The sequence below is a fragment of the Ceratotherium simum genome, chromosome 25 (genome assembly GCF_057802395.1).
Source record: "Ceratotherium simum simum isolate JZ-2026a chromosome 25, ASM5780239v1, whole genome shotgun sequence".
Taxonomy (NCBI): domain Eukaryota; kingdom Metazoa; phylum Chordata; class Mammalia; order Perissodactyla; family Rhinocerotidae; genus Ceratotherium; species Ceratotherium simum.
In genome coordinates, this window is record NC_141924.1 from 7,466,802 (window position 1) to 7,494,654 (window position 27,853).

Consider the following 27,853-nt stretch of genomic DNA (forward strand, 5'->3'; position numbering starts at 1 on the left):
AGGAGAGGTGAGGTAATTGATGATCTGCACAAGTGTAGTCAGACTTCACGCCTCTTCTGAGGACGCATGTTCACAAAATGGCGGCGTTAGCATGATCTGAGGGTGGAGTTTTTAGCCTCTTAACATCAAAAGGTCGCTTATCGGACATCTGCATGGGCCCAGTGATGGGCAGACAAGGGGCTCTAATTCCTGAAAAACAGCTTTAACACCCATTACCATGGTGACCCAGGCTCCAGGGAGATGTTATCTCTAGGAACCTAGTGGGAGTCAGATAGCATATTGCCTAATCAGCACAGTTAACAATGGGCGGGAAACAACTAAAACCTATAATCAGCAATTGCAAAAAGGAAAAAAACTTTAATTCCTAGCTACTTAATCACCAATGGCTAACTGTTTGCGGGTTTCAGCAGGGGCCTAAACACAGGAGGTGCCCCTGTCTGCTGAATTCGCTCTTTTCACAAGTATTTATTGAACAACTACCATGTGCCAGGCTCTGTGGTGGGCTCCAACCATGCAGGGGACTTCAAAGCAGAGTCCTGCCCTCCGGGGGCCCACAGTCCACTGGGATGGGCTGGGGGCAGATCATCCGGGAGGGAGCACACAGGATGACGCCAGCTCAACGCTAAGTGCTAGGAAGACCACGGGGGCTGCCTGGAGACAGGGTCGGGGCGGCCCTGATGAGGAGGGAACATTTGACCTGATACCACAACAATAAGCAAGGGCCCGCCCTGAGGCGGCTGGGGATTGTGTTCCAGAGAGAGGGCACCGCATGTTCAAAGGCCTGGAGATGGGCCCAAGATGAGCAGTTTCAAGAACAAGAAGGCCTTTTGGGGCCCAGCAACGAGCTCAGCGATGCGATGTGACATCAGGCCAGGCGGGGCCTGCAGACCGTGGAGGCCGCGGTGAAGTTTCCGGATTTTATTTTAGATCCATCAAGGGGGGCGCCTTCCTCTTCCCTTTATGGTGCTAAACGAGGCCCAGAGAGGGCCAGCGTTCCACGCGGGGCCACACCGCGGGCTGCGGCGCAGCCGCGGGCTCCGGGGCGACTCTGCCGGCGGCCCCCCATTGACCGCGCAGCGGCGGCCGGCGCAGGGGTCCCCGGCGCGTCTCCCGGCGGAGGCGGCCCGGCCCCGCCCCGCGCCCCGCCCCCTCGGAGGTGACGTGCGGGGCGGGCCTGGGCGCAGCGGCCCCACTGTTTCGGCGACGGCGGCGGCAGAGCGAGCGCGGCGCCACCATGGGGGCCCAGCTGAGCACGGTAGGCGGGCGCGGCGCCGCGGGGACCTTCCGGCGCCAACTGCCACCCGGCCGCGGGGGGCGCGGGGGCGCGGGGGGCGCGGGACCCGGACCCGGACCCGGACCCAGACCCATCCCGGCCCGCGGCCGCCCCGCTGTCCGGCCAGGCCCGGGCGTGCCCCTGGGCGCCGTGACTCACGCCCTGGCCGCTGTCGCCGCGTCCCACCCTCCTGCCCCGGGGCGTGCGGGAGGCGGACCCCCGGGGCTGACGGGCACGGGGCGCCCCGCCTCCTCCCCGCCCCGCCCGAGGGAGCGCGGGGGTGTGCGTGTGCATGAGTGTGACCGGGAAAGCTTGCGTGAGACAGCGTGTGGATGTGTGTGATTGCGCGAGGGGGTGAGTGGATGCCACTTGTGAGTGTGTCCGAGCCGGTGTGAGTGGGTGAGTGTGAATGTGAGTGCACGTGAGGTTGTGAGAGTGCAGAGGTGGGTGACTGTGGGTATGTGAAATGTGACTGTGTGTGGGTGTGCAGTGTCAGTGCATGAGAGTATGAGTCTGTGCAAGTCTGTATGTGTGTGAGTGAGGGTGTGAGATTGTGCAGGAGTGTGAACATGGGTGAGAGTATCTGTGAGTGAGTGAGTGTGGGAGTGAAAGTGTGTGTGTGTGTGTGGTGTCCCTGGATGGCGGGGTTGTTAGGCACCTTTGAGCCACAGCGCAGCCCCCGCTGTCTCAGTGCTGGCGTGTTCCTGTGCCCAGCTGGGCCTTGGCTCTCCAGTTAACCCCCCGGACACCATCCTCTTAACCCCACACACTTGTGAGGCCGCTGCCGTTAGCCCCATTTTGCAGATGAAATGCGACCCCGACTTGGCCACAGTTCTGCAGCCAACGGAGCCTGCACTTGTGGGGCTCCAAAGTCCACTGTCACACTGTCACCTTTGGGTCAGCCCAGGGCCTCCCTTCGTCCACCCAGGCCCACCTCCTCTTTCCAGTTTCTCAGAAGCCACAATGGTGGGGCTGGGGGCTTGTGCTGCCCGTGGAGGCTGTAGCCAGAGGGCAGCCCCCCTACACACACACACTCTGGTGCCCTGGTGCCGGCTGGGCATGAGGAGGGCTGACATGGGGAGGATGAAGCCCGAAGCCTCTAGCCTCTTCCCCCTCCGCCTCCCCCTCCGCCTCCCCCTCCACCTCAGGCACCTGGGATGTGCAGGCCACCTGTCTCCTCCCTCCCGCTCTGTGAGGCTCCTCCTGGGGACAAGGCAAAAGGCCTCTTGGCCTGGTGTTTGCTCACAAACATGTGGCCCAGCCCAGGACTCTAGGGGACATTCGGACCAAGGGGCAGCCTTGCCCAGGGCGAATCTGCGGGCGTCACCCCAGCCTCGGTGTACCCTTCTGATGCGTTCCCAGGAGTCGCCTTCCTCGTTCAGTGCTCAACCCCCTGACCCCAACCCCGACTCTGCGTTCCCACGGTGCTTCTCACCTTCTAGTCGCCCTTGATTGGGTCTGTCACTGCGTCCCCAGCACGTGGCTGCTCCATACATTTTTGCTGAGCAGCGCAGGCCCTTGCAGGCCCCCTGAGAGGGGCAGAGCCCTGTCTGTCGGGCCTCATGGATACAAGGGGTGGGCGGGAATTGCCCCTTTCTCCTGGGCCCTGCTGGGATCCCATGTGGCCCAAAATACCCACCGCAGACCCCAGCCAGGCCTCCTGGTGCAGCGGCTCCCCACAGTCTGCGGGAGGCCTGCTCAGGCTCTGGGCATCAGGCGTCTTATCTGGGCGGTGCAGGCTCTGAGCGAGGCCGCCTCCCACACTCCGGGGGCTCAGCCGAGGTTGGCACTTGAGTTTGCCAGCCACCTGGAGGGAACGTTAGGGGCTTGGCCTGCTGTTCCGGACCGTGGATCCCCTGCCCCCAGCACAACTATGAGTGGCTCTGGGCCCTGACAGACCACCGCCACCACAGGTAGTGTCCAAGGCTTTCCCACTGCCCCTGGCAGCTCTGTGCCTAGTCTGCGGCCTGGATCCCCAGCCCCTGGGAGGCAGGGCCGTGTCTCCACTGGGGAGGGCAGTTCTGCTGTCCACCTGCCCCTCCTCCTGGGTTCCCTTACCCCGCAGTTCCCAGCCAGGAGCCCCCCGGTTGCAGCACTTCCTCCACTCCCTCCCACTTCCTTCCACTTCCCGAGAAGGGGGCCGGGAGGGAGGTGGACACTCAGATTCCCGCGGGACAGCTAGAGGGAGGGCGGCGAGCAGGTAAGCCTCAGCACAGGCAGCTGCACGTGGGGCGGCCGGGCCCGCCGGGTGCAGGGTCCCACAGGTTCCTCTGCCCACCTGCACCTGACCTGGGCAGAGTGGGTGCCGGGTCCCAGTGGGGAATTCCAGGGGGCGAGCAGCTGGGCAGGGTGCCCTGTGGGGAGGAGCAGGGCTTCCCAGCCCCTCAGCTGTGGTGGGAGAGCTGGGGGCTTTCTGGAGATATCCTGGGACTCGGGCACCCATTTCCCTCCTCCTCCTGTGCCATCAGAGACGAGGAAAGGCCTGTGGTAGGTTCCCTGGTTGGCACAGAGCATGGCCTGGGGGCATAATGTCAAGACCTGGGAGGCAGCTGTCCCCTAGACCCCCCGGGTGCCTGGGGTGAGGGTGTGTGTACAGAAGCAACACAACTGAGGAGGAGCTGGGCGATGCCTTGGCCTCAGCCATCTGCCTCCTGTTTACTCAGTCCCTTGTTTGCAGGGGTGGGAGTGGTGCTGTGGACCGGGAGCAGGGGCAGAGCCCCTTCCGTCCCCAAGTCATGGGAACAGGGCATTCTCACCCCTGTGAGTCTGGTAAAGCCTCTGACTTTCTGGAGACGAAGCCTTTCCTCCTCCACTGCTCCCAGCCGTGGTGTGCACCCTTTGCTCTGCCCATGTCTGTCTCCCCTCCTGGCTTGAGCTCCTCAGGGGCGGGGTCCCCTGGCCTGTGTGCCCTGCACCCAGGGCATGGGCCCTGGCAGGTGTGCCTGCTGGGATTTGTGGCCTGAAGGACTGACCAACAGTGAGGGTCTGCCCACAGCTGCTCCCCAGATAGGAATTTGTACGTGTACGAAGTCCTCCTCTGCTCTCTCGGTGACCAGACGGTGTCCCCGGGCACAGAGAGGCAGCGTGGTACCGTGGCTCGGTGCACGGACTCTATGCCTGGGTTCAAACCCTGGCCCTTGGGCCAGGGCTGTCACCAGAGCCTCGGTTTCCTCGCCGGAAATGGGGGTGTCATAGCTCCCGGCCCCCAGGCTTGACGATTAGGTGAGATAATACGGGCACAGCAGCTGTGCCTTCTCTACGCAGCCGTCTTGTTGGGAGCAGGGACTGGCAGTAGGGCCACTGCATTTATCAACCGCCCTTGTGTGTGGCGCCTCCCAGCCGTGGCTCCAGCCCCACCACACCTCTGGGAGGCAGGTGTACCCAGCAGGTAGGGAAACAGCCCGCCCGGCCCGTGCTCCCTGGAGGGCCGAGGGTTAGAACAGACGGGATGGGCCGGCCCCACCCTCACCCCGGAGGGAGCTGGCCTCTTGCCCTGGTTCTTGAAACTTCCAGACAAAATAGAGTCAGAGAGAGACTGGGGGGTGGGGATCGTTGTCCCTTCACCGATGTATCCGTAAGTCTTTATTGAGTGTCCCTGCTCTGAGCGCTGGGGATGCTGCGGTGGGGAGGTGCCCAGGTCCCCTGCCCTCCTGTGGCCTCTGCTCCAGGGCCTGCCGTGTCGTGTTGGCCGTGACCACGCGTGGGGAGCTGGCCCAGCCCTTGGAGCCCAGGGCTGCCATCCAGGGCGCACGAAGCTGGCCCTGGGATCTGGAAGGTCTGTGCGAGGGCTGATGCCGGTGTTCAGACCTCACCCTCAGAGCTGTTGGCACACGAGTCTTTTTCACAGCCCAGTGTTTGTCGTCAGCCGGCATTTGTGGGCTCGGGGCAGACGAGAGATTTGGGGTGAGCAACAGAAAATTGGGAACCGAGGTCCAGACTTCACTCTGGGATTCCCTGAGCCTCAGTTTCCTCATTGGTCAAATGAAGAACGCAGTTGGCCTGTCTCCCCCTGCTGTGGGTCCGTGAGGAATTGGAAGGGAAGGTGCTTTGCAGACTGAAGCGAACTGTAGGCCAAGGGGTCTTGTGTTTAGTTAAACTTGACTGTGTACTTCAACAGCTGTGCTGGGGGCACGTAAAACTCCAGGGACCACCAAACACAACTCCAGGTGGCTCTTAATGTCATTTCAGTTCATTTCCAGGGCTCCCAACAATGGAGATTTCCTGTGAAGGTAACTTCACTCAACTTTCTCCCTAAACCGTGTTCCCCATGGATATGGCTTCTCTGGTTGACATGGGAGGGGCCTGTTGCCAGGGATCATCAGAATAGTCCTCACCCCCGGGGAGTTCACAGAGCTGGGCAGGGGCTGTGGAAGTCTGCTGCTGGCAAGTCTGCTGCGGGCCTGATTAGCGGGGGAGGGGCCAGGCGGGGAAGATTTGACATTTGAGTGGGGCTCTGAGGGATGAATAGGAGTTTGCTGGTTGGGTGAGGGAAGAGGAAGGGCATTGGGGCAGAAGGGAGAGTATGCAAACGCCTGAGGCAAGAAGGGCTTGTGGCCAGAGTTGTGGCCATACCACAGGGGCCTTGAGTGTAGGCAGTGGGGAGCCACGGTGGGTGTTTGAGGAGGGGGTGGAGCGGCCTGTTGGTTTGGGCAGCTGGGGCCTTGCTGTCGGCAGGATGGCAGGATGTCGGACTGTGGTGGGGCAGGGGGATTTGGGCTGCGGGCTCCGTGACTGGGGTGCAGAGGGACACCTGTCCTGGGAGGTGGCTGGGAAAGAGCCGCGCTTTGGGCTGTCAAGGCCTGGGCTTGAATCCTGGCTCCACCCCTGACTCATGGCAGGACCATGAGCAAGTCACGTCACCTCTCTGAGAAACAGGGACACAGTCTCACTTGTTGTGAGTGTGGTCCTCTGAGGACTGGCTTTGCTGCGACTGGGCAAGTTACTGACCCTCTCTTGGGCCTCAGTTTCCTTGTCTATAACATGGTGATAATCACAGCATCTGTAGCCTGGGGTGGACGTGAGGGTTGTCCCCAGGAACCCGTGTCCCATACCTGGAGCAGTGCCATCCTGGGGACAGTGGCCTCGTTTGCTCTGTGCATGGCCTCCTCTAGCTTCACTTCCTATGGCCCTGGATGGGACCATCCTCATGCACTTGAGGAAGGTGGGGCCTCGAGAGGTGAAGATTCTCCCCTGCAGTCCTGAGCTGGGGCTCGAACCCAGGTCTCCTGACCCAGAGTCCAGGGCTGCCAGCCAGGGCCTGAAGTGAGGCCTGGGGTGGGTGAAACGCCCCATGGTGCCCGGAACATGGTAGGTGCTGGTTAGATGGGCGAGAGGCCGGAGACCCCTGCTGTGTGGCCCTGGGCTGGGGCAGGGGTGGTGCTGGGTGGCTCTTGAGGGCCTTCCCTTCAGACCCATCGGTCACATAGCAGGGGCCCCGTGGGGTGAGGCCCCGGCTGGGAGAGAACAACATTGTTCTGAGCCCAACAAAGGGCCTGTAACCGCAGCCACAGCTGGGCGCTTGAAGCTGCTGGGCTGGTTTCAGGGACAGAGGCCAGCCCGGTGTGGGATCTTGGTGCCTCTGCCCTTGCTTCCCTTGAGTATTTCATCTCCCAGGTGGTCGTGGCCCCATGGGAGTGGCAGGAAAAGCTCCAGTATGCGCCCACATTCCCCAGGTTATAGACTCCTCTGTGACCTGGCCTTCTCCATCTCGTCTCACACCGCAGCTCCCCTGGGAGGTGGGCGGGGCAGTGGCTCTCACCTTCCTTCTGTAGATGAGAACACCTAGGCTTGGAGAGGCCTCAGGTACTCGGCCAGAGCGCCGTACCTAGGTTGATAGAGTGGGGAATCCTGGCGGGGCTTCCAGGAAGGTGGGGAGCAGTGGGGTTGGGCTTTGAGAGGTGAGAGTCGTCTCACCTAGCCCTGAATAGGGCAGGGGCTGCTTCCAGGTCTGTGCTCCGCAGAATACACTACCTCAGGACGCCCACAAAGGAAGCAGAGAGGCCTCCGTGCAAGCAAGGAACTTCACTCTGAGCTTCCTGGCAGCCAAGGCAAAGAGGGAAACTTGTGGGGTAATGATAAGAAGAACATACACAGTCATTTACTGAGAGAACTAGTCAGGGGAGGTATACTAGGGAGGGTGAGTGAACAGCTGTGAAACAACTTTCTTGAGAACCAGCGTTTTGTGTCAACTTTTGCTTCTTAGCCTTGCTATTCGAACCACCACTGTGGGCTTCCCCCAACTCCCACTTTTTATTTTGAAATAATTTTAAACTTACAGTAAAATTGGAAGAATGTATAAAGAGCTTTTGTATATTTTTCACCCAGGTGGACCAAATGTCAACATCTACTGTATTTATTATTTGTGTTTGTATATTTAAAAATAATTTTTTTAATTATTTGAGAGTAAGTTACAGATATGACGCCCCTTGGCCCCTAAATACTTCAGTGTCTGTCTCCTAAGAAGAAGGGCATTCTTTTTCCTGACTGCAGGACAATGAGCGGATCAGGAAAGGAACACTGGTAAACACTGTTGTCTAACCCACGTCCTTAATTCATATTTCCGCAGTTGTCTAGTATTGTCCTTCATAGCAGTTTTCTTCCTGGCCCAGGGTCTCGTCCAAAACCACATGTTGCATTCAGTTGTTCTGTCCCTTTGGCCTCTGTCTTAGTTTCCCAGGGCTGCATAAAAATCACCATGAACCAGGTGGCCTAAAACAGCAGAAATTTATTCTTTCGCAGTTCTGGAGGCCAGAGTCTGAACTCAAGGGGTTGGCAGGTTGCGATCTCTGGAGGTCTAGGGGAGGTTCTTCTGCCTCTTCCCGCGTCTGGTGGCTGTCGGCAGTCCTTGGCTTCCTTGGCTTGTGGCCACGCTCCAGTCTCTGCCTCCATCTCCACGTGGCCGTCTCCTCTGTCCTGTGAGGACTCTTGTCATGGGACTTAGGGCCTACCCGGGTAATTCAAGATGGTCTCATCTCAAGATCCTTAGTTTAATTACATCTGCAAAGAGCCTTTTCCCAAGTAAGGTCACATTCCCAGGAGCTGGGGGGACATATCTTTGGGGACCACCATTCAAACCACCAGAGCCTCCTGTAATCTGGGCCAGTTCCCCGACCTTTCTTTGTTTTTCGTGGCATTGCCATTTTTGGAGAGTTGTGGCCAGTTATTCTGGAGAACTTGTGGTTAGGGGCAGGTCGTGTGCCTCTGAAGGAAGCCCATGGGGCAGCGGTGGGCCCCCTTGCATCGCGTTGGGAGGGGCACGGTGTCGGCTGGCCCCTTTCCCGTGGTGCTCACTGGCTGGGTTGGGGTCTGCCAGGTTCTCCACTGTGGGGTTGGGCTGAGCTGTCTGGAGGCCATTCTTGTTTTTTCCTGAGTCTCGCTTGTGGTCCAGGTAGTGGAGGCTGCCCGGGACCTGACTTCTGGAGGGCCGAGGGGTAGCTGCTGCCCAGCGGGTGCCCTGTGGGGTCATGGGCCTGCTGGGGCCTGGCCTGGGTTAGGAGCTTTCCATGGCCTTTGTCCATCTTCATACCCCAGGGAGCGTGGCTTACGGTCCTCATTTCACAACTGGAGAAACAGCCCAGAGAGGCTGAGGGATTTGCCCAGGGACGGAAACAGCTAGAAAGAGCAGGAGGCCGGTGGTCTTTCTAGCTGTCCTCTCCAGGTAGACCTAAGCAGTGAGCACTCTGGCCATGGGATTTGGGTTTTCTCTGTTTTTAAAAAATCCAAACCACCTCTTAGGATCTTCGTGAGGCTGAGATGTGGGGACAGGGGACTGGCCAGAAGGGGCCTCTCGGGGCCACACGGGAGGGTGAGCAATGGGCCTGGTGTTTCAGAGTGTGATTGGGGAGGCAGGTGGACTCAAGTTCGAATCGCAGCTCCCCATCTGCCAGCTGTGTGACCACGGGTGAGTTGCTTCACCTCTCTGAGCAGTTTCTTCATCTGTAAAGTGGTGGCGATGACAGTACCCACCTCATGGGGTTGTCAGGAGGTTAACGCCTGTGTGGGGTCAGCATGGTGCAGAGCAGTAGACTGTCAGAGCTTTGGGGGACCTTGCCGATCACCTGGTCCAGTTCAGTTCAGAGAGGGGAAGGGACTTGCCCAGGGTCACACAGCCAACAAGGAGCGGAGATTCCCAGTGCCCAGCACAGTGCCTCAGCTGCCTTTCATGCCTGAAGGCAGAATCCCCGGGGCTCAAGGGTTTGTCTGTTTGTCTAATTAGAAGTAGCACTTGACATCGCTTAATAGGGCCAGGGAGATTGACTAAAGGAAGAAAAGGGGGAGGGGGAGCACAGATACACAGTGCTCAAGATTAAGCACCGTAACTTGTGAAGTTTACCCTGAGCTTCCTGGCAGCCAAAGTGAAAAGGGATATGTGCTCAGTTACGTAGCTTTCTTTGTCCCTGTTCCTCAGGAAATGGAGCTTTTCCAACGACTCAGTAATGCAGTGATGGGTTTCATGAGTCTAGTTTTTGTAACTTCTCCCAGCCAGTGCCAAAATGGGGTTCCCTGATGAGGATGGTGGGGAGAGGGCCTTCCTGGCAGAGGGGACAGCATCAGCAGAGGCCTGCAGGAGTGAACAAGCTGGTGTGTTGGGGGAAGGGCGGGTGGCAGGCCCCTTGCCGTGCCCGCACTGACCTCATGGGTGTGTGCCTCTTGTTGCAGTTGGGCCACGTGGTCCTGTCCCCAGTCTGGTTCCTCTACAGCCTGCTCATGAAGCTGTTCCAGCGCTCCACCCCGGCCATCACCCTCGAGAGCCCGGACATCAAGTATCCACTGCGGCTCATCGACAAGGAGGTGAGTGGTGGGGCCCCGCGGGGTCGCGGGGTGTGGGCCACAGAGGCCCACCTCTCTCCTCGTCAGCATCACAGCTTTTCTCCAGCACCTACGTGCTCAGGGCACGGCCCCCCTCCGAGGTAGGTCCTGTTATCTGCCCATTTGACAGATGGGGAGAGTGAGGTGATGTCTCTTTCTAAAGCTACCAGTAAGTGGCAGAGGGATTCGAACCTAGATCTGTGGCCACAGAGCCCATTCTCTGAACCACACTCACTGTCCCACAGGAGGTCAGAGTGGGAGGGACCCCTTAGGACTTTTGGGTCCAAGTGCCCATATGAGAGATGGGAAAACAGAGGGCGAGAGAGGAGTAGGAGGCATTTGAGGTCACACTATGAGTTTGGGGTGGAACCAGGACTCAGGCCCAGACCTCCCGGTGGTCCCGTGCTGTCCCTGAAGATAAGGGACCCCCCCACCCTGAGTCATCTATTCTGGGCCTGCTCTCGTGGCCCGGACGTCTTCTGCACCTGTGCAGTTCCCTGTGTGGTTCCGGCTGCCCCAGCCGAGAGGCTCGCTCCTGCCGTCTCCTTTGGCACTTTTCCTTTTCAGACCTCTGCCCCGGATTGTAAACCACGCTCTCTCTCCTCTGCCCTGCGGCTGTAAGGGCTGCTTCCCTCCTTCCTCTCCCTCTCAGAGCCCCTCCCCTGTGCTATTTCTGGCCCCTCGCAGCTGCCTCTGGGGGTGTGAGGGGAAAACTGAGTCATGGAGCAGAGAAAGTCACCTGCCCGAGGCCTGGGCCCAGGCCCCACCCTAGGATCCACGCAGGTCTCAGGTCTCCCGGCTCAGAGCTGGGGCTTCCTGTGACTGCTGGGACGTGGGTCTGTAACTCTTCCGGGAGTTCATAGAAAAGTCCAAAACCAGAGAGAAGCAAAAAGAAAAAAAAATCACCACTTCCCAGATGAGACCACACTTATCCTTTCAATATGTTTATACACAATTTTTCCTTCCTAAAGTGAAATCATAATGTTTTGAAACCTTTCCTTTTTAAAAATTCTTTTTCATTGTTGTTGTTTTTTAATTCCAGAAGTAATGTGTGATTTATATGTGCTTGCTATAAAAATTCTGTTTGTGACATGTGAATATTCCCCCACCATCCCCTGTGCAGAGGGTCCCCTTCTCGGTCAGCAGAGCCTTTTCTGGGTGTCACGTTTGTATAGACATGACGTGTGGAGGTTCAAGTGTGTATAGTCTCTCTTTTTTAATAACCTGATTTTTTTACCCAGCCATGCAATGTGGACACCTTTTCATGTCTAACCCAAAGCTGCTTCATTATTTTTGATGACTGTCTAGTATTCCATTATAGGGATGTCACACAGTGGACCCTCCAGTCCCGTTTGAGCATGTGGGAAAATGTCCCAGCAGTTAAATCTTTGTCCCCCACATTGTAGCCCCGTGGTGGCTTTGTGGGGTCGGCAGTGGGCCTGCTTTTTGCTGCCTTTGCTGTGCTCCGCCACGGGCACAGCGAGGGGCCCCTGCTGCCTGCCCTCCCTCCCTCTGAGCGGGACTGGACCAGGTGGTCCGCAAGGTCTCCCTGAACTCTGAGAGTCCCCTGCTCAGATCCTGATGGCCAGCAGCCTCCCGGATGCCAGCACGGTGCTGAGCCCCGTGGGGGCGTGACCCTTAGGACTTCTGCCGGGCTCTGCTGGAGGTTATCCAGCACAGTAATTACAAGTGTCTTTCCTTCATTTCTCTTCTTCCTCCAAAAACTGTCTGGCATGTGGGTTTCTGACCTGGAGCCCCAGGACCAGGGCTAAGCCTGGAATCCATTCCCAGGAGGCCTTGGGGCTCCGTTGGCCCAGAGTGCAGAGGTTTCCAGGGGAGGCAGCTGCAGGCCCGGGCGGCTGGGACACAGAGGCCCGCTGGCCACCAGCAAGTCCTGTGTCCTGAGTGGTGGCTGGGCGCCATCTTTCTGGAGATCCAGGCTGCCTGCCTCTGCTCCCACACCTCAGTGATGTGCAGAGTGATGCTCGGTCCCTTTGGAGAAGTCTGTTGTCCCCCCCGAGTGATAACACTCACCCAGCAGTGGACCTTACCGCGTCACCCAGCCTCGTGTGGTGTGCACAGTGCCTGCCTTCCGAACCCACCCTCCCGGCTGCGCCTGGGTGCAGGGGGCCCCACAGGCCTGCTGGAGCCCAGGTCGGGGGTCAGGGCGCTGGGTTCGGCTCCCAGCTCTGACCACAGCTCGCTGCCTGACGCCTGCCTTCTCTGGCCTCAGTTTGAGAGGCTTAGTGGGGATTCGGGGGCTTCAGTCTCTCTCCTTCCTTAGCCCAGCCTGGCTCCCAACCAGCCTCTGCCGCACCCCTAAGGGGAAACGGCTACCACCCTGCCACCCTTTGACCACGTCCTAAGTGCCCACCCCATGCGGGCCGGAAGGCTGGCTTTGGGCTCTCAGCCATGCCAGCCCCAGGGACCTCTCGAGCAGTGGGGGCTGCCACGCCTCCCGCCTTGTGCAGCCCAGCCCTGGTCATGGCTGCCCCGCTTCTCAGGGGGCTTTTAGTGTAGTGGCTTCTAGAGCCCAGCTCTGGAGTCCAGGCCTGGGCACATGGGCCCTTGTCTCATCTCTGCCCCTAGCTTACCAGCCCAGCCCCCAAGTATCCACCCCACAATACTGGTCAAGCTGATGGCAGAGATGGGTCCCTCCCTCCCACCCCTGGAATTTTCTGGGCTGTCTGGCAGCTTTCCTTTGGGATCCTGAGTTCACCCCCCTATCTGACCACATTACTCTGTGGCCCTGGGCAGGTCACTGGCCCTCTCCAGGCCAGCGAGAGCAGAGGCACACCCGGTGTGTGCAGGTTTTGCATCCACTGTAGAGTTAGCATCAGTTTTCTCGATGACACTCGGGCAGTGGGGAGGGGTGGGGACTCTGAGGTCTGGTGGCCCCTCTGCCTGGGTGCCATCCGACGGCTCCGGCCTCTTTGCAGGTCATCAGCCATGACACCCGGCGGTTCCGCTTCGCCCTGCCGACGCCCCAGCACATCCTGGGCCTCCCGGTCGGTGAGTATGACCCCGACCCATGCCAAATGGAGCTGGGGCTAGCTCAGAGGGGTGGGAGCTTTGCGCTTCAGCTAGGGAGAGCAGGGAGGGCTTCAAGGAGGAGGTGGCAGCCACCCTGAGCCTTTGAGAGTGAGCATTAGAATGAGAGGGGAAATATTCTCGTGTCCCTGGCAGTGGCACCAGCGTGAGCCAAGGCTTGAAGGCAGGAAGCTGGGACGTGATGGGAATCCCTGTGGGGGCGGGAGGGGGCAGTGGGAGCTGAGGCTAGGCCAGGCTCTGAATGCTGGGCAGGGCAGAGGGTTGACCAGATCCAGTGGACCCTGCAGGGATGGTCCCTGGCCCAGAGTTACCCCTCCCCTCCTGCAGGCCAGCACATATACCTCTCAGCTCGAATCGACGGAAACCTCGTCATTCGGCCCTACACCCCCGTCTCCAGCGATGACGACAAGGGCTTCGTGGACCTGGTCATCAAGGTGAGGTCTCGGGGGCAGGGGTGACCACTTCACAGCCAAGGCTCCAGGGGGCCCACATCCTCCGCAGCCTGGTCCCTGAAGGCCGGGTGCTCTCTTGTACGTGGTTGCTGAGTGAACAGTAAATCGTAATTTACCAGCAAAAGCCAAGTGTGGGGCCTCTTCAGAGAGCGGGGGCTGGGTTCAGGCTGAGCATCTTCAGACAAGGGCAGGCATCTGCCTGGAGGAACCAGGAAGGCCAGCTGGCTCCTGCAGAGCTTACCTTCCCACTCTGGCTGGCAAAGCCCAGGGAGCTGCAGGCCTGCGCTGTGGCCCGGGACAGCCCACACCACTGCGTTCAGTCACGGGGTCTCTCTGACCCGGGGGGTCCTTTTCTGAGCTCGTTTCCCTGACGAACATCCCACAGGCCCACGGGGGAGCTGTGTGAGGGGAGCCGGGCTGTGTGAGGGGCTTTCTGGGGTCCATCACAGTCGGGGGTGGGCACACACCATGGGGAAGATGCAGCTGCCAGAAGCGACAGACCAGAGAGACACAGTACAGCTGGCAAGGATCTTAAGAATCATCACGCTGAGTGGATAGAGAAATGACAACTGCAGCCGGTACACTTTTATGAAAATCAGAAACACAAGCTTCACAGCAGCGATCCATGTTATCTGATTACATGTCCAACAGGTGTGAACCAGCCCCGGCCTGGGGCGTTGGAGACCTTCCCCAGTCAAGGCCCAAACGCCCATGGCCACCGTGGCTCTGCGCCCCTGGGGACCAGGCTTACTGTCCCAACTCCACTGCTTGGGCCCCCAGCGCCCCCTCTCTGGGCCCTTCGTGGGTGACAGAGGCAGAGACCCCCCACTGAGTCTCACAGGGTCCTGGGTCAGGTGCTGGGCCTGTCGGTGCTGGCTCTGGCCTGAGTCTCCTCTTAGCTTGGTGTCATTTAGACCCTGTGCTGGGTGCCCAGGCCCAGCCTTGGGAGCCTGTCTTTGGCTGGAGAGTGGACACTGAACACATGGTCACACAGAGGTCAGTGCTTGCTTCAGGGCCAAGCAGAGACTGAGTACCTGGAACGGGCACCAGAGCTGGGCAGGGGTGGGGTGGCCAGAGCTGCTCCCCTGAGCAGGCAGGGGTGAAGTGAGAGCTGGCGGCTGAGGAGCCCTCGACCAGCTGGGGAGGGAGGGAACGGTCCTTCCAGGTGCAGAGGCCCTGAGGTCAGAAGGAGCCTTGAAGAATGAAGCAGCCGAAGGGCAGGGGCTGGAGGGGACGAGGGGTGGGAGAGGAGAGGTCAGGGGGGCCAGGCAGGGCCTTGGAGGCCCTGTAAGGTTGGGCTTCGTTCAGAAGCAAAGGGAAGGTGGTGAGGGTTCTTGTTGCAATCACTTCAGCCGGGTGTGGAGAAGGTGGGACGGGGGGTGGGGGTCAAGTAGAAGATGAAAAACTCACGATGACCAGGCCCCTCCTGGCTTGGAGACCTCGCTGCCACGCGTTGGCTCTGGATAAAGGTCCAAGTCCTGGCCTGGCACATGGTGTGCTCTGCCCGCCTCTCCCTCTCCTCCCAGACCCCCTTACACACAGACACATCCCCTGTGCTGTAGTCACAGTGAGCTCTCCCTCAGCCCCTGGCCGCCTGGCCTTCACCCACACTGTCCCTCCCCAGTGCCTTCCGCCTTCTCTGCCCACCCTTCTGCTGGCCCTTCGAGCCCAGCGCACAGCCCCCAGTGCAGCCTTCCCATCCCGTTGTATGAAGGTTGCAGTGCTTCCCTTTCCAAAGTTGAAATCCCAAAGGGCCCAGGGTAGGAAGTTCCAAGAGCGATGTTTTTATGACAGCACAGAATGGAAAGAACAGAACATCCCCCAGGAGGGGTGTGGCTGAGCCTTTACTGTGCTGGCAGCTGTTGGAATCTCCCGTCAGGAGGGGTCACAGAGACCGTTCTTGGTGGCACGTTAATACATGCAGCCCTCGGGTCACCTCATACACCAGGCTGACGCTTTGTGTTCCAAGGGGACGTTGGGGGGAGGGCAGACTCCTGGGGGGCGGGACACAGAAGGGTGGGTTTTGATGGGTGGATGGGGCGCTATGGAGAAGGCCACACAGGCCGCAGAGGAACCCGGGAGAGGCGCTTCCTTTGAGCTGTGACCCAGAGCTTCTTGGCAGCCCTGGGACAGAGACTGAGGACCGTGGGTGTGTCTTGCAGGTTTACTTCAAAGACACTCATCCCAAGTTTCCGGCTGGAGGGAAAATGTCCCAGTACCTGGAGAGCATGAAGATTGGAGACACCATTGAGTTCCGGGGCCCGAATGGGCTGCTGGTCTACCAGGGCAAAGGTGATTCGGGTTGGAATGCCCTGAGGACCTGGCAGGCGTGGTGAATGCTGGGTGCAAGTCCCGACTCTGCTGCTGTCCAGATGGGTGACTCTTGTTGGGCAAGCCGTCTCCTCTCCAGGGCCTCAGTTTCCCTGGCTGTATAGGCGATAAGCTGGCCGGCACAGAGGTTGCAGACTGGCTGCCCTTGGGGGCCAAATTCGGCCCACAGACCACCTTTGGCTGAAAACAGACAAGCCACAGGGTTGAGCTGGGACGCCTCCCGTTCTCCAGCCCCTCCACCGCTCCCGCTGTCTCCACCACTCCCCGTGCCTCACCCTTCTGCTCCTCTTGGCATCTGAGTTGGTCCTGGTATCGCCACCTTCCCGTCCTCTCCCTCACCCCACGTGGTGGAGGTTGTGTGGTGGCCGCCAGCCCCTCGCAGCCCTGAAGCGGGGACAGGTTCTCCAGCCCGCCCAACCCCAGCACAGCATGTCTGACAGCTGGGCCTCACCCCTCTCCTCTCCCCAGGAAAGTTTGCCATCCGTCCAGACAAGAAATCCAGCCCGGTCATCAAGATGGTGAAGTGTGTCGGCATGATCGCGGGAGGGACGGGTACGTGGACCCGCAGCCCTCACTGGGTCCCCGCGGGCGGGTGTCGTGGGCCGGCGTCAGCGCGGGGGACGGGGCACAGATGACGAGTGACCGTGAGCTCGCTGAGGTTGGGAGCCCAGGCCCGCTGTCCTGGCCCCTCTCCCCTGGGCGCCTGCCTGCCCAGGCCTGTGTGTATGCAGCAGGCGCTCACTCGGCATGTCGGGCGGCTGTTTCGCAGGCATCACCCCGATGCTGCAGGTGATCCGCGCCATCATGAAGGACCCGGACGACCACACCGTGTGCCACCTGCTCTTTGCCAACCAGGTCAGTGGGCACACCGGCTCCTGCTGAGGGGATCCACGTGGCTCTGTGGACGCAAGCGGTGGCCAAAACACGAGGGTGCTCTGAACCTCCGTGCGCAGGCAGCCTTCGCAGCCGCTGGCGGGGCCGGGCTCTTTAGTCCAGAGCCCGGGGTATCTGACCTGATGCACCTGGAGCAACCGCTCCCTGAGATTTTCACCCCTGGCTGCTGCCTCAGACCCTCAGAGCTCCCTTCCCCACAAGCAGAGTTTGGCGCCCACCAGTGAAGTGGGGAGAACACTGGCCTGGCCTGGGGCCGGCCTGGAGACAGAGGGGCCGTTTCTGCAGATGAGGTGCTGAGAGCATGTCTGAGCTGGGGGTGTTGGGGTGGGGTGTGGGCCTGGTCTCCCTGACTCCTGACTGCATGGCCTCCTCCCCATGCCTGCCGCAGGCCTGCCCTGGCCTGCTGTGTGGCCTTGGACAAGTCACTTTCCCCCTCTGGGCTTTGCTGCCTCGCTGTGGAGTGAGCTGATGAAGCAAGGTCATCATAAGGGTCTTTCCAGGTTCAGTGTTTCCTGACTGAATGTGTGGGTTTTGTAAAGTGACGCCCCTTTGTAAAGTGAAACCAAGATGAGACCCTCCCCGACAGTGTGAGGCCATTCCCGGGCCCCCTGCGTTGCTCAGATGTGGTTCAGGTCAGCTTGCCCCCGGGGCTGTCTGGCCCAGGCTCTGTACTGTCCGTCTGTGAGGAGACCGAGTTCAGAGCAGGAGGGGCTTGCCCGAGGGCCTTGGACATGGGTCCTTGGACTCCTGCACAGCTGCAGAAATCTGTCCTGAGGACAACCGCCGTGGCCTTCACCAGGCCTGGGGCTGGGGGCTGGCGGTGCGGGGTTAGTCTCTGTGGAGGCCGTCGGCCCTCCGTCGCCTGCACAGGGCATCTTTGCGCCCACTGGCCCATTTGCCAGGGCGGTGGAATCGCCCCACTTTGCAGCTCTGAACACAGAGGCCCAGAGAAGGGCGTGACCTACACGTCTCACAAGAAGTGGTGGAACCAGAGCATATTTTATGAAAAATAACTGTGTTTTAGAAAACATTGTATTTTTTTTAAATTTTTTATTTATTTATTTTTTTCCCCCAAAGCCCCAGTAGGTAGTTGTACGTCATAGTTGTACGTCCTTCTGGTTGCTGCATGTGGGACACGGCCTCAGCATGGCTGGAGAAGTGGTGCGTCGGTGCGCGCCCGGGATCCGAACCCAGCCCGCCAGCAGCGGAGCGCGCGCACCTGACCGCTAAGCCACGGGACCAGCCCAGAAAACGTTGTTTTATTTTACATTTTTGCAAACCTTTGTCATGTTAGCTCAATAGAAGCAACCAGATTCTGTCTCCATTTCTGCGTCCAGTCGGTGAAGTATCCTGGGTCATGGAGCCTCTGGGGAGTGAGAGTGAAAAATGCAGATAAAGTTCTAGTATTATGTGGAAATCGTTTTGACCCCATGGACCCTCTGAAGGTCTCGGGGACTCAGGGGTCCGAAAGTTGCCCTCTGAGAACAGCTGCTTTGCTCCACTGAGGTCATTGCCCCTCCCCCCGTCCTTCCAGTGACCTCGGTGCCTGGCTTTGACTGGGGACCCCTGCTCTCAGGTCACAGCCCCCCCGTTTCCTCATCTGTAACGTGAGGTAACAGGGCGCCGGCCTCACAGGATGGTTGTGAGGATTAAGACCTGAGACACACCTCGGCCTTGGATGGGGGCACTGAACATTTCAGAGATGTGCGTTCTTCCTGGAGGGACCGGTGTGGAGGCTGGGGCCGGGCCAGGGCTGAGGGCGGCGTCCCGAGTCGGGAAAGCACCCAGCCTCGGCCTAAAGGGAATACGGCTTTTCAGAAGGGCGTGAAGGGGGCCAGCCCCGTGGCTCAGCGGTTAAGTGCGTGCACTCCACTGCTGGCGGCCCGGGTTCAGATCCCAGGCGCGCACCGATGTACCGCTTCTCCAGCCATGCTGAGGCCGCGTCCCACATACAGCAACTAGAAGGATATGCAGCTATGACATACAACTACCTACTGGGGTTTTGGGGGAAAAATAAATAAATAAAATTATTAAAAAAAAAAAAAAAAGAAGGGCGTGAAGGGAGACTTAATCTACAGTGAGGTGTGCCTTGTTCTTGGACAGGGAGACCCCATACTCTAAAGCTGCTGGTTCTTTCTAAAGTAAAACTCAAATTCCCAGTGGGATATTTTTCCCCCTTTATATGACAAAATGATGCAGAATGGTCTGGAAGACAAAGTACACATGCACAGCCAAGAAAGTTTTGAAAAAGAAGAGTAACGAGGATCAGCACACTGAATGTTAAAACTAAAAAGTGACAGTGATGAAAACAACGTGGTTCTAGAGCCACGCCTGAGACCTGGGCTTACTGGGCTTACTGCACTTCTGGGTAACACAACGGAAAGTCTAGACTGTGCTGGAACCTTCTAGAACATGTGGCTGTTTATTTAAATTAATTAAGATTAAATAAAACTAAAAACTCACTTTCCCAGTCTCACTAGCCAAGTTTCAGGGGTTCTGTAGCCGCATGTGGCCGGTGGTTACTGTTTTGGATAACACGGAACATTCCCATCATTGCAGAAAGTTCTGTTGAGCAGTGCGGGCCTAGAAACAGACCCAGGTGTATGTGAGACTCTGCATATGATGCAGGTGACATCTCACATCTGATGGGAGAGATAAAAGGAGGGTTGGGTTAGTTTCTATGCATTTGGAAAAAACTAAGTAGATCCCTACTTTACCTTATAGTGAAATGAAGTTTGAGTTCAAGATGCATGTGTAAAACAATGAAGCTTTAAAAGTACTAGGTGAACATTTTTACAAGAAGTGTTGTTGTGGGGCCGGCCCCGTGGCTCAGCGGTTAAGTGCGTGCGCTCTGCTACTGGCGGCCGGGGGTTTGGATCCCAGGCGCGCACCGACGCACCGCTTCTCCAGCCATGCTGAGGCTGCGTCCCACATACAGCAACTAGAAGGATGTGCAACTATGACATACAACTATCTACTGGGGCTTTGGGGAAAAAAAAAAGGAGGAGGATTGGCAATAGATGTTAGCTCAGAGCCGGTCTTCCTCAGCAAAAAGAGGAGGATTATCATGGATGTTAGCTCCGGGCTGATCTTCCTCACAAAAAAAAAAAAAAAAGAAGTGTTGTTGAATGAATGAAGGAGGATGGTCAGTCTGAGTGTAGCAGCACAGGAGACCCATAGAGGAAGAGACTGATGGGGTCATCTGCTTAAAAATGAGATGCCCCTCTGAAAAACAGAAAACACTATAAAAAAGATAGAAAGATAAATAACTGGGGGGAAATGTATAATGCATCACCAATAAAAAATTAATATCTTTAATATAAAAAGAGCTTTTACAAACTAATAAGAGGATACAACTAGAGCCAGTGACACATTTATTTTTTATTAATAATAAAATAAAACATGAGATTTACTCTCCATCAGTCTGACTGGCAAAGATTAAACTATCATTACCCAGTGCTGGCAAAGGTGTAGGAAGATGGACCCTCTCGGGCATGCTGCTGGGTGTGAATTAGTGTAACCTTTCTGGGAAATCAACTTGTTGCATGTATCGAACACCTTAACCATGTGGAATTTTATACCCCAAACTCCAATTCCTTAAACTTCTCCTAACGAATTGGGAGGGCAGTGAGGATGGTCCTAGGGGCGTTGTTTGTAAAGGGGGATGTACGAAACAGTTTAAATGTCCTTCAGCTGGGAGCAGGCGGTCCCTTTGTCCAGCGCGAGCTGGGAAGCTGGTAAGGAAAGCGTTGGCGTTTGGAGGCCGATGGCGCATGGATGGTCTGTGGTGTGTTCTTACCTGAAAAAAGCAGGTAGCAGGGGGATGCATGGCCCGATCTCATTTTTATTAAAAAAAAGAAAAGTATACATACTTATTAGGACAAAAAGTCTAAAAGATACACGCTAAAATCCTAAGTTGTTATCTTTGGAGAGTTCCGGGTGATTTTTCTTCCATATTTTCTGCATTTTTACCCAGAGCTCGTCCAGCCCGACCCCTCCCTGTCCGCACCCCGTCAGGGCAAGAGGGGCCCTCGGCCCCCCTTAGAGATGGGAAAAACTGTCCACACCCACTCCCTGGGGCATGCAGAGGCTGGCATCTCTGCCTGCAGCCCATTTCCTGGGGGGGAACACGGAGGAGCCGGGCCCTGGGTCCTTGTGGGGACGAGGACACAGCGTGGCCTGTCTTGGTCCCTCCTGTCGTCAGCGTGGCGCCCGCTATGTCTTGGGTACATGGGGAATATCGATCCCTGTGACTTTGAACTCTCTGTCCGCCCCGCCCGCCCGCCGGCTGCGATTCCTCCGTCCTCCCTCTCGCTGAGCGTGTGGAGGCGCCGCTCCCCTCGCCTGCCGCCCCGCGCAGCGCGGGGTCTCAGAAGAGATACCCGAGTGGGTGACCTGTCTGGTTGACAGAGCTCTTTGGCCCCTAGTTTCTTAACAGCCCCACGAGATCAGTCAGGCCGCCCACTGGCCGAGGAGCCCAGTCCATGAGTGACCTGCAAACACCTGGGGCAAAGGCCTGTGCTCAGGAATGGAAAGGGGCTGTGTCAGGTGCAGATTGCTCACGTCCCCTGGGGGGTCTGGGAAGGCTTCCTGTTGGAGGTGACACCAGGCTGAACCCTAAAGGGCCACGTGGGGTGAAGTCGGTGGGGAGCTGTAGGCCCTGCAGAGGGATGTTTGTGGGCGAGGCTGTGAGGGGCAGGTGAGATTGGGGGGAGTGTCTGTATTTCCTAATTGATGGACGTACAGCCTGAGACCCCAGGACATAAAAAGATGTGTGCAAGGGGTGAGGGTGGCCAACCCTTGTCCCTGTAGCTGAACCATTCGTTATTTGAAGTATCGTAACCACCCTGGGGGATACTCACGACGAACATTTGGCGTATTTCCTTCCTTCTGTTTTCCCCTGTTCCGTAGTCGAGCACCCCCATCTTTATTTTGTTTCCTGCTTTCTCTACTCCTCATCACGTTGCGCGCGTTTCCCCACAACGTTAACTGTTTGCCAGCTCCATCTGTAATGACCATCCTCGTGGGCAGCTTTGAGCCGCTCCACAGGCAGGAGGAGGAGAAAGGGCGGGAGAGACTTTCAGAGTCTGGCTCAGCCCTGCCCGACGGCTTTCTGGAAGCTTGGCTAAGCGGGCTGCCCACGGGTGGGTGGGATGGCGAGCCACTTGGGTGACGAGTGTCTCCAAGGGCAGTCCCCATACCATCTCTCCTGACCAGTTGGCCCTGTTCCCCCGCAGACCGAGAAGGACATTCTGCTGCGGCCCGAGCTGGAGGAACTGAGGAACCAGCACTCTGCGCGCTTCAAGCTCTGGTACACACTGGACAGAGCCCCTGAAGGTGAGACAGGGATGGGCTGGTGTGTGTGTGGGGGGCGCCGGCCCACAGCTCCCCTGTGCTGAGGCCTTCGCCATGCTGGGCCTTCTGCTCACATGGTCTCCTTTGGTGCTCACTGGGTGGTGGTGGGGCTGGTGAACTCACAGAGCCTGAGGCCTTCCCCTGGATGCACTGCCCCCTGCTGGACGAAGAAGGCCGCCTTCTCCCCTTGGGCTGGGGCTCACTCTGTTGCAGGTGTCCAGGGCCAGTACCCTGAAAGGCACTTTGCACCCATTTTCTCTCTGGTCCTCAGCCCTGGGGGGTGGGTGGGGCTGACGTACAGTTACCCTCATTCTACCTGTCCAGGTGTTTAAGCTGTTTTCCAAAGTCACATAGGAGGCGGTGAATGAGGGCTGCCCCCAAAACTTGAAACAAGGTTGCCCTCTGGGAGCTAAACTCTACTTCAGTCTCCTGCCTTAGGTAGATGTGGACGCAAGAAATATCTTAACTTCTGTGCTGTGAGAAAAGCAGCAGCTCAGGCTTCTTGGTAGATAATACCAGTGATGTTTGGCCTTAGGGTTGGGAGACTCTGGGGAGTGATGGGGACTGTGGCAAATTGGAGAGCATCTACTCCATCCGGAGGGGCAGTCCTCTCTCAGCTGCAGGCAGTGCTGCTGTGCAGGAATACAGCCCTGTGTGGCCAGGCCTTTCCATTTTTCAAGGGAAGCCGAGGACCTGCATTTTCATAGGAAATTTCTAAATGTTAGAAACTGGACATTTTTGAGGACCCACGTGGGCGCCAGCTTGTGATCTTGTTCACATCCCGCCACCCTGCCCTTGCTCTGCCTCCTGCTCCTCACAGGGCCCCCAGTCCCCGGGGACTCAACCATGTGGGGTGTGGGGAACACGCACCCTCTGCTTCCCCCAGAAATGAGCAGATGGGCTCTGGGGATGCCCGTCTTGTGAGCTGGGTCATCTGGGCCCATCGCTGAGAGAGGAGTCAGGTCCTGGGCCTCCTGGGCTGACAGCCGGGCCAGGGCCTGGGCGGATGCGTGGACCCTCAGCCCATCTGAGCCAGGCAGGTCCCCTCCTGGTCGGACCCTCTGTCCTGTGTGTTCATGGAGCCAGCCTGGCCCCCTGAGCTGATGTCCTGGTGCAGGAAGGATGACAGGACACGTTATAGGACGTAGTAGCCGCTGGTTAGTGAGGCCTGGGAAAGACAGACTAGAGTCGGGCAAGGGGGTCAAGAGTGGGGGTCAGGTGGGGGCACTGGTTCTAGGGGTCAGAACTGCTGTTTTCCTTCTAGTAGAGAAAGGAACGTTTATCTTGCACCCATGTCTCAATCACAGTGGGGCGTGAGAGGCGGTTTAGCCCCCTCCTGGTTGCAGTTTCTAATCATGGGGTAGGGCAGGCTCCTTAGCCAGGGCGGAGCCTCCTGGGAACCTCCTGGCCCCGCAGGAGCCCCTCCCCTTGTTGCCAGGAAGTCACTGTCCTGCAGTGGGGGAGCAACGCGGGACCAAATGCTGCCCCCTAGGGACTTATTTAAGAACAGTTACCCGCCGAGGAGAGGTGCGGGTGAGTAATCTCCCAGCGTTTACACTTATACGTATTACTACCCTGCCCCACAAATCAAGAGTAGCTGAGGTGTTGTTATAACATCAGGTATAAGCTGACGTTCTGGATGCTGAGAAAGACAACGGTAACAGGCCAGCACAGCTATTGTGGCGCGAAGCAGAGGAACAGGGGCTGGGGCCAGCTCACATGGCCAGAGCAGCTGACTTGTGTTTCCCACACAAAGTCTCCTTCAGTACATGTAGAAAGAAAAATGTACTGTCTAAAAAAATCCTTGTAAAAGTGAGACATGTCTTTCTACACTGGCACGTACAGTTTAGTCCCCTGTGACGTTTTATGAAGTACTTTCAGCTCTGTTGCCCAGCTATAAAAATGTTATCTGTCTATCTATGCCCTGCCTTGTTCCAGAAGGGATTTTAGGCATCTTACAGAGACTCAAAGGGTGAGTCAGAGTGGTACAAATGGAAAATGGGAGAGAAAGAAAAACAAGGGCAGGGCCATAAAATGGAATCAGGAATGAGGTTTGTATAAAAACCTAGACTGTGCCACGGATGGGCTATGCATATCACTCTGAGTTTCCCAGCAGCCAAAGTGAAAAGGGAGATGTGGTCAGTTTCTTAGCTCAGTGTCCATGAGATAAAAGATACCTCATTGCTCAGCACAGCAGACTCTTCCTCGTCCTGAGATGGGCTAGGACTGTCTTGACCCCTCTGGCTAGGACTGTCTTGACCCCTCCCAAGGGACCCCACATAGAGTGGACATGGTGTGATGCAGTGAGCGTTATCCCTTTAGGCAAGGTCCCTCAGTGACCTCCTGACCTTGGGCTCCACAGCTGCGTTTCTGTTGGTGTTAAGGGCTTAGTGAGACTCTTTCGGATTGCGAAAAACAGAGACAAGCCAGATAATCCGGTGTTTGGGGCTGGAGAGCCTCAGCCAGGCCTGGGGGAGCACTGGGCCTCTCTAATGGAGCCAGCATTGTCCATCTCTGCTGCTGCCACTTCCGTCTGCCACCCACATTCCTGCATGGCCCTGCCCCCGCACCTCCACCTGCAGCCTCTCTCTGCCCATCCTCTTCACCCCTCCGGAGCCAAACCAGAGGATCTGCATGGGTGGTCACCCCACCCACTGGCCAGAGCTCAGAGGCTGGCCTGGGGTCGGGCGCCCACAGTGGGCTCAGGAGGCAGCCCGTGGTGGCTCCTCAGAGGGAGGGACGTGGGGCAGGTGGTGGGCATCTGGCAGATCATTCTGTTTGTCCGTCCCTCTGGGGCTGAGCTCCCGCTGAGCTGCCCAGCATGGGGTCATTTGAGAGGCCAGCGTGTGCCCTCGGTCCCCAGGTAGTATTTGTCCCAACGGGATGTTAGAGAGCCGTGAAGGCAGGTGAGCTTCAGACAGGGTCCCCTCCTCGCTCATCCAAAAGACCGGTCAGCTTGTTAGCAACACATTCGAAAGAAGACAGGGAGACCTTCCCTTACTTGGACCCATAATCCTACGAGGTAGGCGGGATGGCGCGCGGTGAGTTCAGATGTGGACACTGAGGCACAGGGGGTGCCAGTTGCCCAGCAGATATGAAGCCAGAGCTGGAGCCAGGTGGGCGTCTGTCCCCTTCCTCTTCTCTGCCCCCACGCGGCCCCCGGTCATCAGAGCCCTGTTCTCCTGTCTGACCCCTGCCAGCCCGTGGTCCCTGTTAACCTGCTGTGCGCCTGGGCTGGGCGGTCCCCTCTCTGAGCAGCCCTTCCAGCGGGTCAGTCCCTGAGGTCCGTGTTGGACTAAAGCCCCTGCCAGCCTCCGGGTGCTGGGTTCTCACCATGGGCACCCTCAGCCACGTGGAGGAACAGAGAAGGCTCCAGATCTCAGGTGAAACCTGGAGACACACTGTGCGCGAGTGTGCAAGACGGGGAGGAAGGCAGGACCTGGAGGGAGCTGCCGCCACCGCGAGGGTCCTGCATCTGGAACTTCAGTGTGTCTCACTTCCCGTGGTCAGGCTCCCGGGTGCTTATTGGGGATGTCCCTTTGTTCGTTACTTGTTGAGCAACAGCCAATGGGCTGGGCTGACTAGGCGCCGGGAACATGCCGTGGCCCAGACACGGCTCCTCACGGGCCGACGCTGCTGGGGGGGAATGTCAGACAGTGGCTCGTGGAGGGGGTTGCGGTGGAGAATGTCACCCTGACCAGCTCGGGGCTGGGCACTGTTTTGGGGTCCTCTGGGTCCTGGAGTCCAGCTGTGTCCACTGCCTCATGATGTGACCTTGAGACAACTCAATTCTGGGTCCTCTGGGCCTCGGTTTCCACATCTGTAAAATGGGACCTGTAGCCCTGCCCTATCTGCCCGCAGGTGGTCCTGAGGGCTACGTGAGAGGCTGAAGGGAAGAGAAAGGCTTTGCACACTGTGAAGTGGGGGCGTGAGGGCTGGCATTTGTGTTCTGGGAGTCAGGCTGGGGCAGGGGATGGGGCGAGGGTTTGCTGGGGTCGGCCTCTTCATTCCTCAATGTTTGTTGAAAGGAGAGAGGAATTCCCAGCACAGGAGCTTCATTAATGCGCGGGGGAGGGTGTTGGGCAGACGGGCAGTCCTCGGCCACGCCTGGGCTCACCTGGCCTCCCGCCCCGCAGACTGGGACTACAGCCAGGGCTTCGTGACCGAGGAGATGATCCGGGACCACCTTCCGCCCCCGGAGGAGGAGCCGCTGGTGCTGATGTGCGGGCCCCCGCCCATGATCCAGTACGCCTGCCTGCCCAACCTGGAGCGTGTGGGCCACCCCAAGGAGCGCTGCTTCGCCTTCTGAGGGCCGGGCCCCGGCCGCCCGCACGCCGCCCCGCGCCCTCCCCGGGCTCTCTGTCCGCACACAGCCCTCCCTGCTGCCCTTCTTTCACGCCACTGTCCCCCACGTCTCCTGCTGCGGCCCCGGGTTCAGCCTGGCCTGCCCGTGCCGGGGTGGTCACCCCGCTGGGCTGGCCCCCAGGGGCCCCTATAGGAGAGGGTTCTGTTCCAGATGGGCCACCGCCGGCCACCTTCAGGGCAGGTTCCTGTCTGGCCCTCACTGGTTCTTACTGGTGATGTCTGTCCCTGGCCCCGCCTGTCCCTCCCCCTACCCCCCAAACTACTGGGCCGAGGCTGCCAGCACCATGCTCCCCCCACCTGCCCAGATCGGGCCACACTCTGGAAATAAACGGAAATGTACGGGAAGCCCAGAGCTGTGGGTGTCCCTGGCCACCACCTCGGGACCCCTACCTGCCCTTCACTGCCAGGCCTCAGCACCCGACACTACATGACAGGTAACACCAAATAGCCCTCCTGGCAGGGGCTATGGGGTGAGAGGCTGCCCCACCGTAGGGCCAGGCAGGCCCGGCCAGCAGGGAGCTCGGCTCTCCCGGGGCTGGAGTCGGGGAGGGGGCTGGCTGAGGGCCCTCCTGAAACCTCGGCATTCCCCAGCACCCAAACATTTGGGCAGCTTTGGGAGTTCCAAGCTGTCAGCTCGGCAGCCTGACTGACCGCCTGGGGGTCCTGAGCTGCCAGTCCTGATGGCAGAGCTAAGACAACATTTATTTATTCCTCTGTCCCAAACCCCGCTCCTGCTGCCCTCGCCCCGGCGTGGGGGAGATTTCGAGCAGAGCCTCTAGTCTGAGAGACGTTCTCAGTGGCCTCGACGTTGCCTTTAGACAACCGTGTCAGCCTCTTGCGTATCGGCTTTTTCAGAGTCATTTATGAGCAGAAAAACATTGAAGTAAACTTTGCTAATATGAACCCTTCAGCAGCTCCTCAGGCTCTGTGACCTGCATCTCTGGGGGGTGGCAGGGGTGGGGGACAGGAGGGGGCTGCACAAGGCCTGGCATTTATTTCTTATGGATGTGTATGTTGTGGAAAATCTGGAGAGTACAGAAAAGCATACACAGGAACAAAAACACTGGACATCAGAGGCAAACACCTGTAGCTGATGAAACCACACCATCCAGCGTGTGGCTCCTGCTGTCCCCCTGGGGTCAGACGCTCGCCATACACCCAGATGGATCATTATCTATTATGTAGCAAATCCCCCATCGTTAGACAGTTAGGCTGTTTCCAGTTTGTGGATTTTGTGAAAAACAGGGGCCATCTTCCCCCTCCTTTCAGATGATTTTCTAGGATAGATTCCTGGAAACAGAGGGCTGGGCCAGGGGTTGCTGGC

At 58.2% G+C, this 27,853-nt stretch overlaps 1 protein-coding gene across 1 annotated transcript; it reads left to right on the plus strand.

Moving 5' to 3' along the window:
* The first annotated feature begins 1,148 nt into the window (after positions 1–1,148).
* CYB5R3 (cytochrome b5 reductase 3) lies at positions 1,149–27,432 on the plus strand. Its single transcript, XM_087448805.1, has 9 exons — positions 1,149–1,255; positions 9,932–10,063; positions 13,021–13,093; positions 13,460–13,566; positions 15,747–15,876; positions 16,384–16,467; positions 16,685–16,770; positions 22,047–22,146; positions 26,301–27,432. Exons 1-9 carry the CDS (start codon positions 1,235–1,237, stop codon positions 26,471–26,473), a joined length of 906 nt encoding a protein of 301 aa, XP_087304931.1. The 5' UTR covers positions 1,149–1,234; the 3' UTR covers positions 26,474–27,432.
* Positions 27,433–27,853: the final 421 nt, after the last annotated feature.

Coding starts and splice junctions, on each gene's coding strand:
- CYB5R3 (XM_087448805.1), top strand. CDS start 1,235: ATGGGGGCCCAGCTGAGCACG. Junction 15,877..16,383: donor GCTGGTCTACCAGGGCAAAG/GTGATTCGGGTT, acceptor TCCTCTCCCCAG/GAAAGTTTGCCATCCGTCCA. Junction 22,147..26,300: donor ACTGGACAGAGCCCCTGAAG/GTGAGACAGGGA, acceptor CCCGCCCCGCAG/ACTGGGACTACAGCCAGGGC.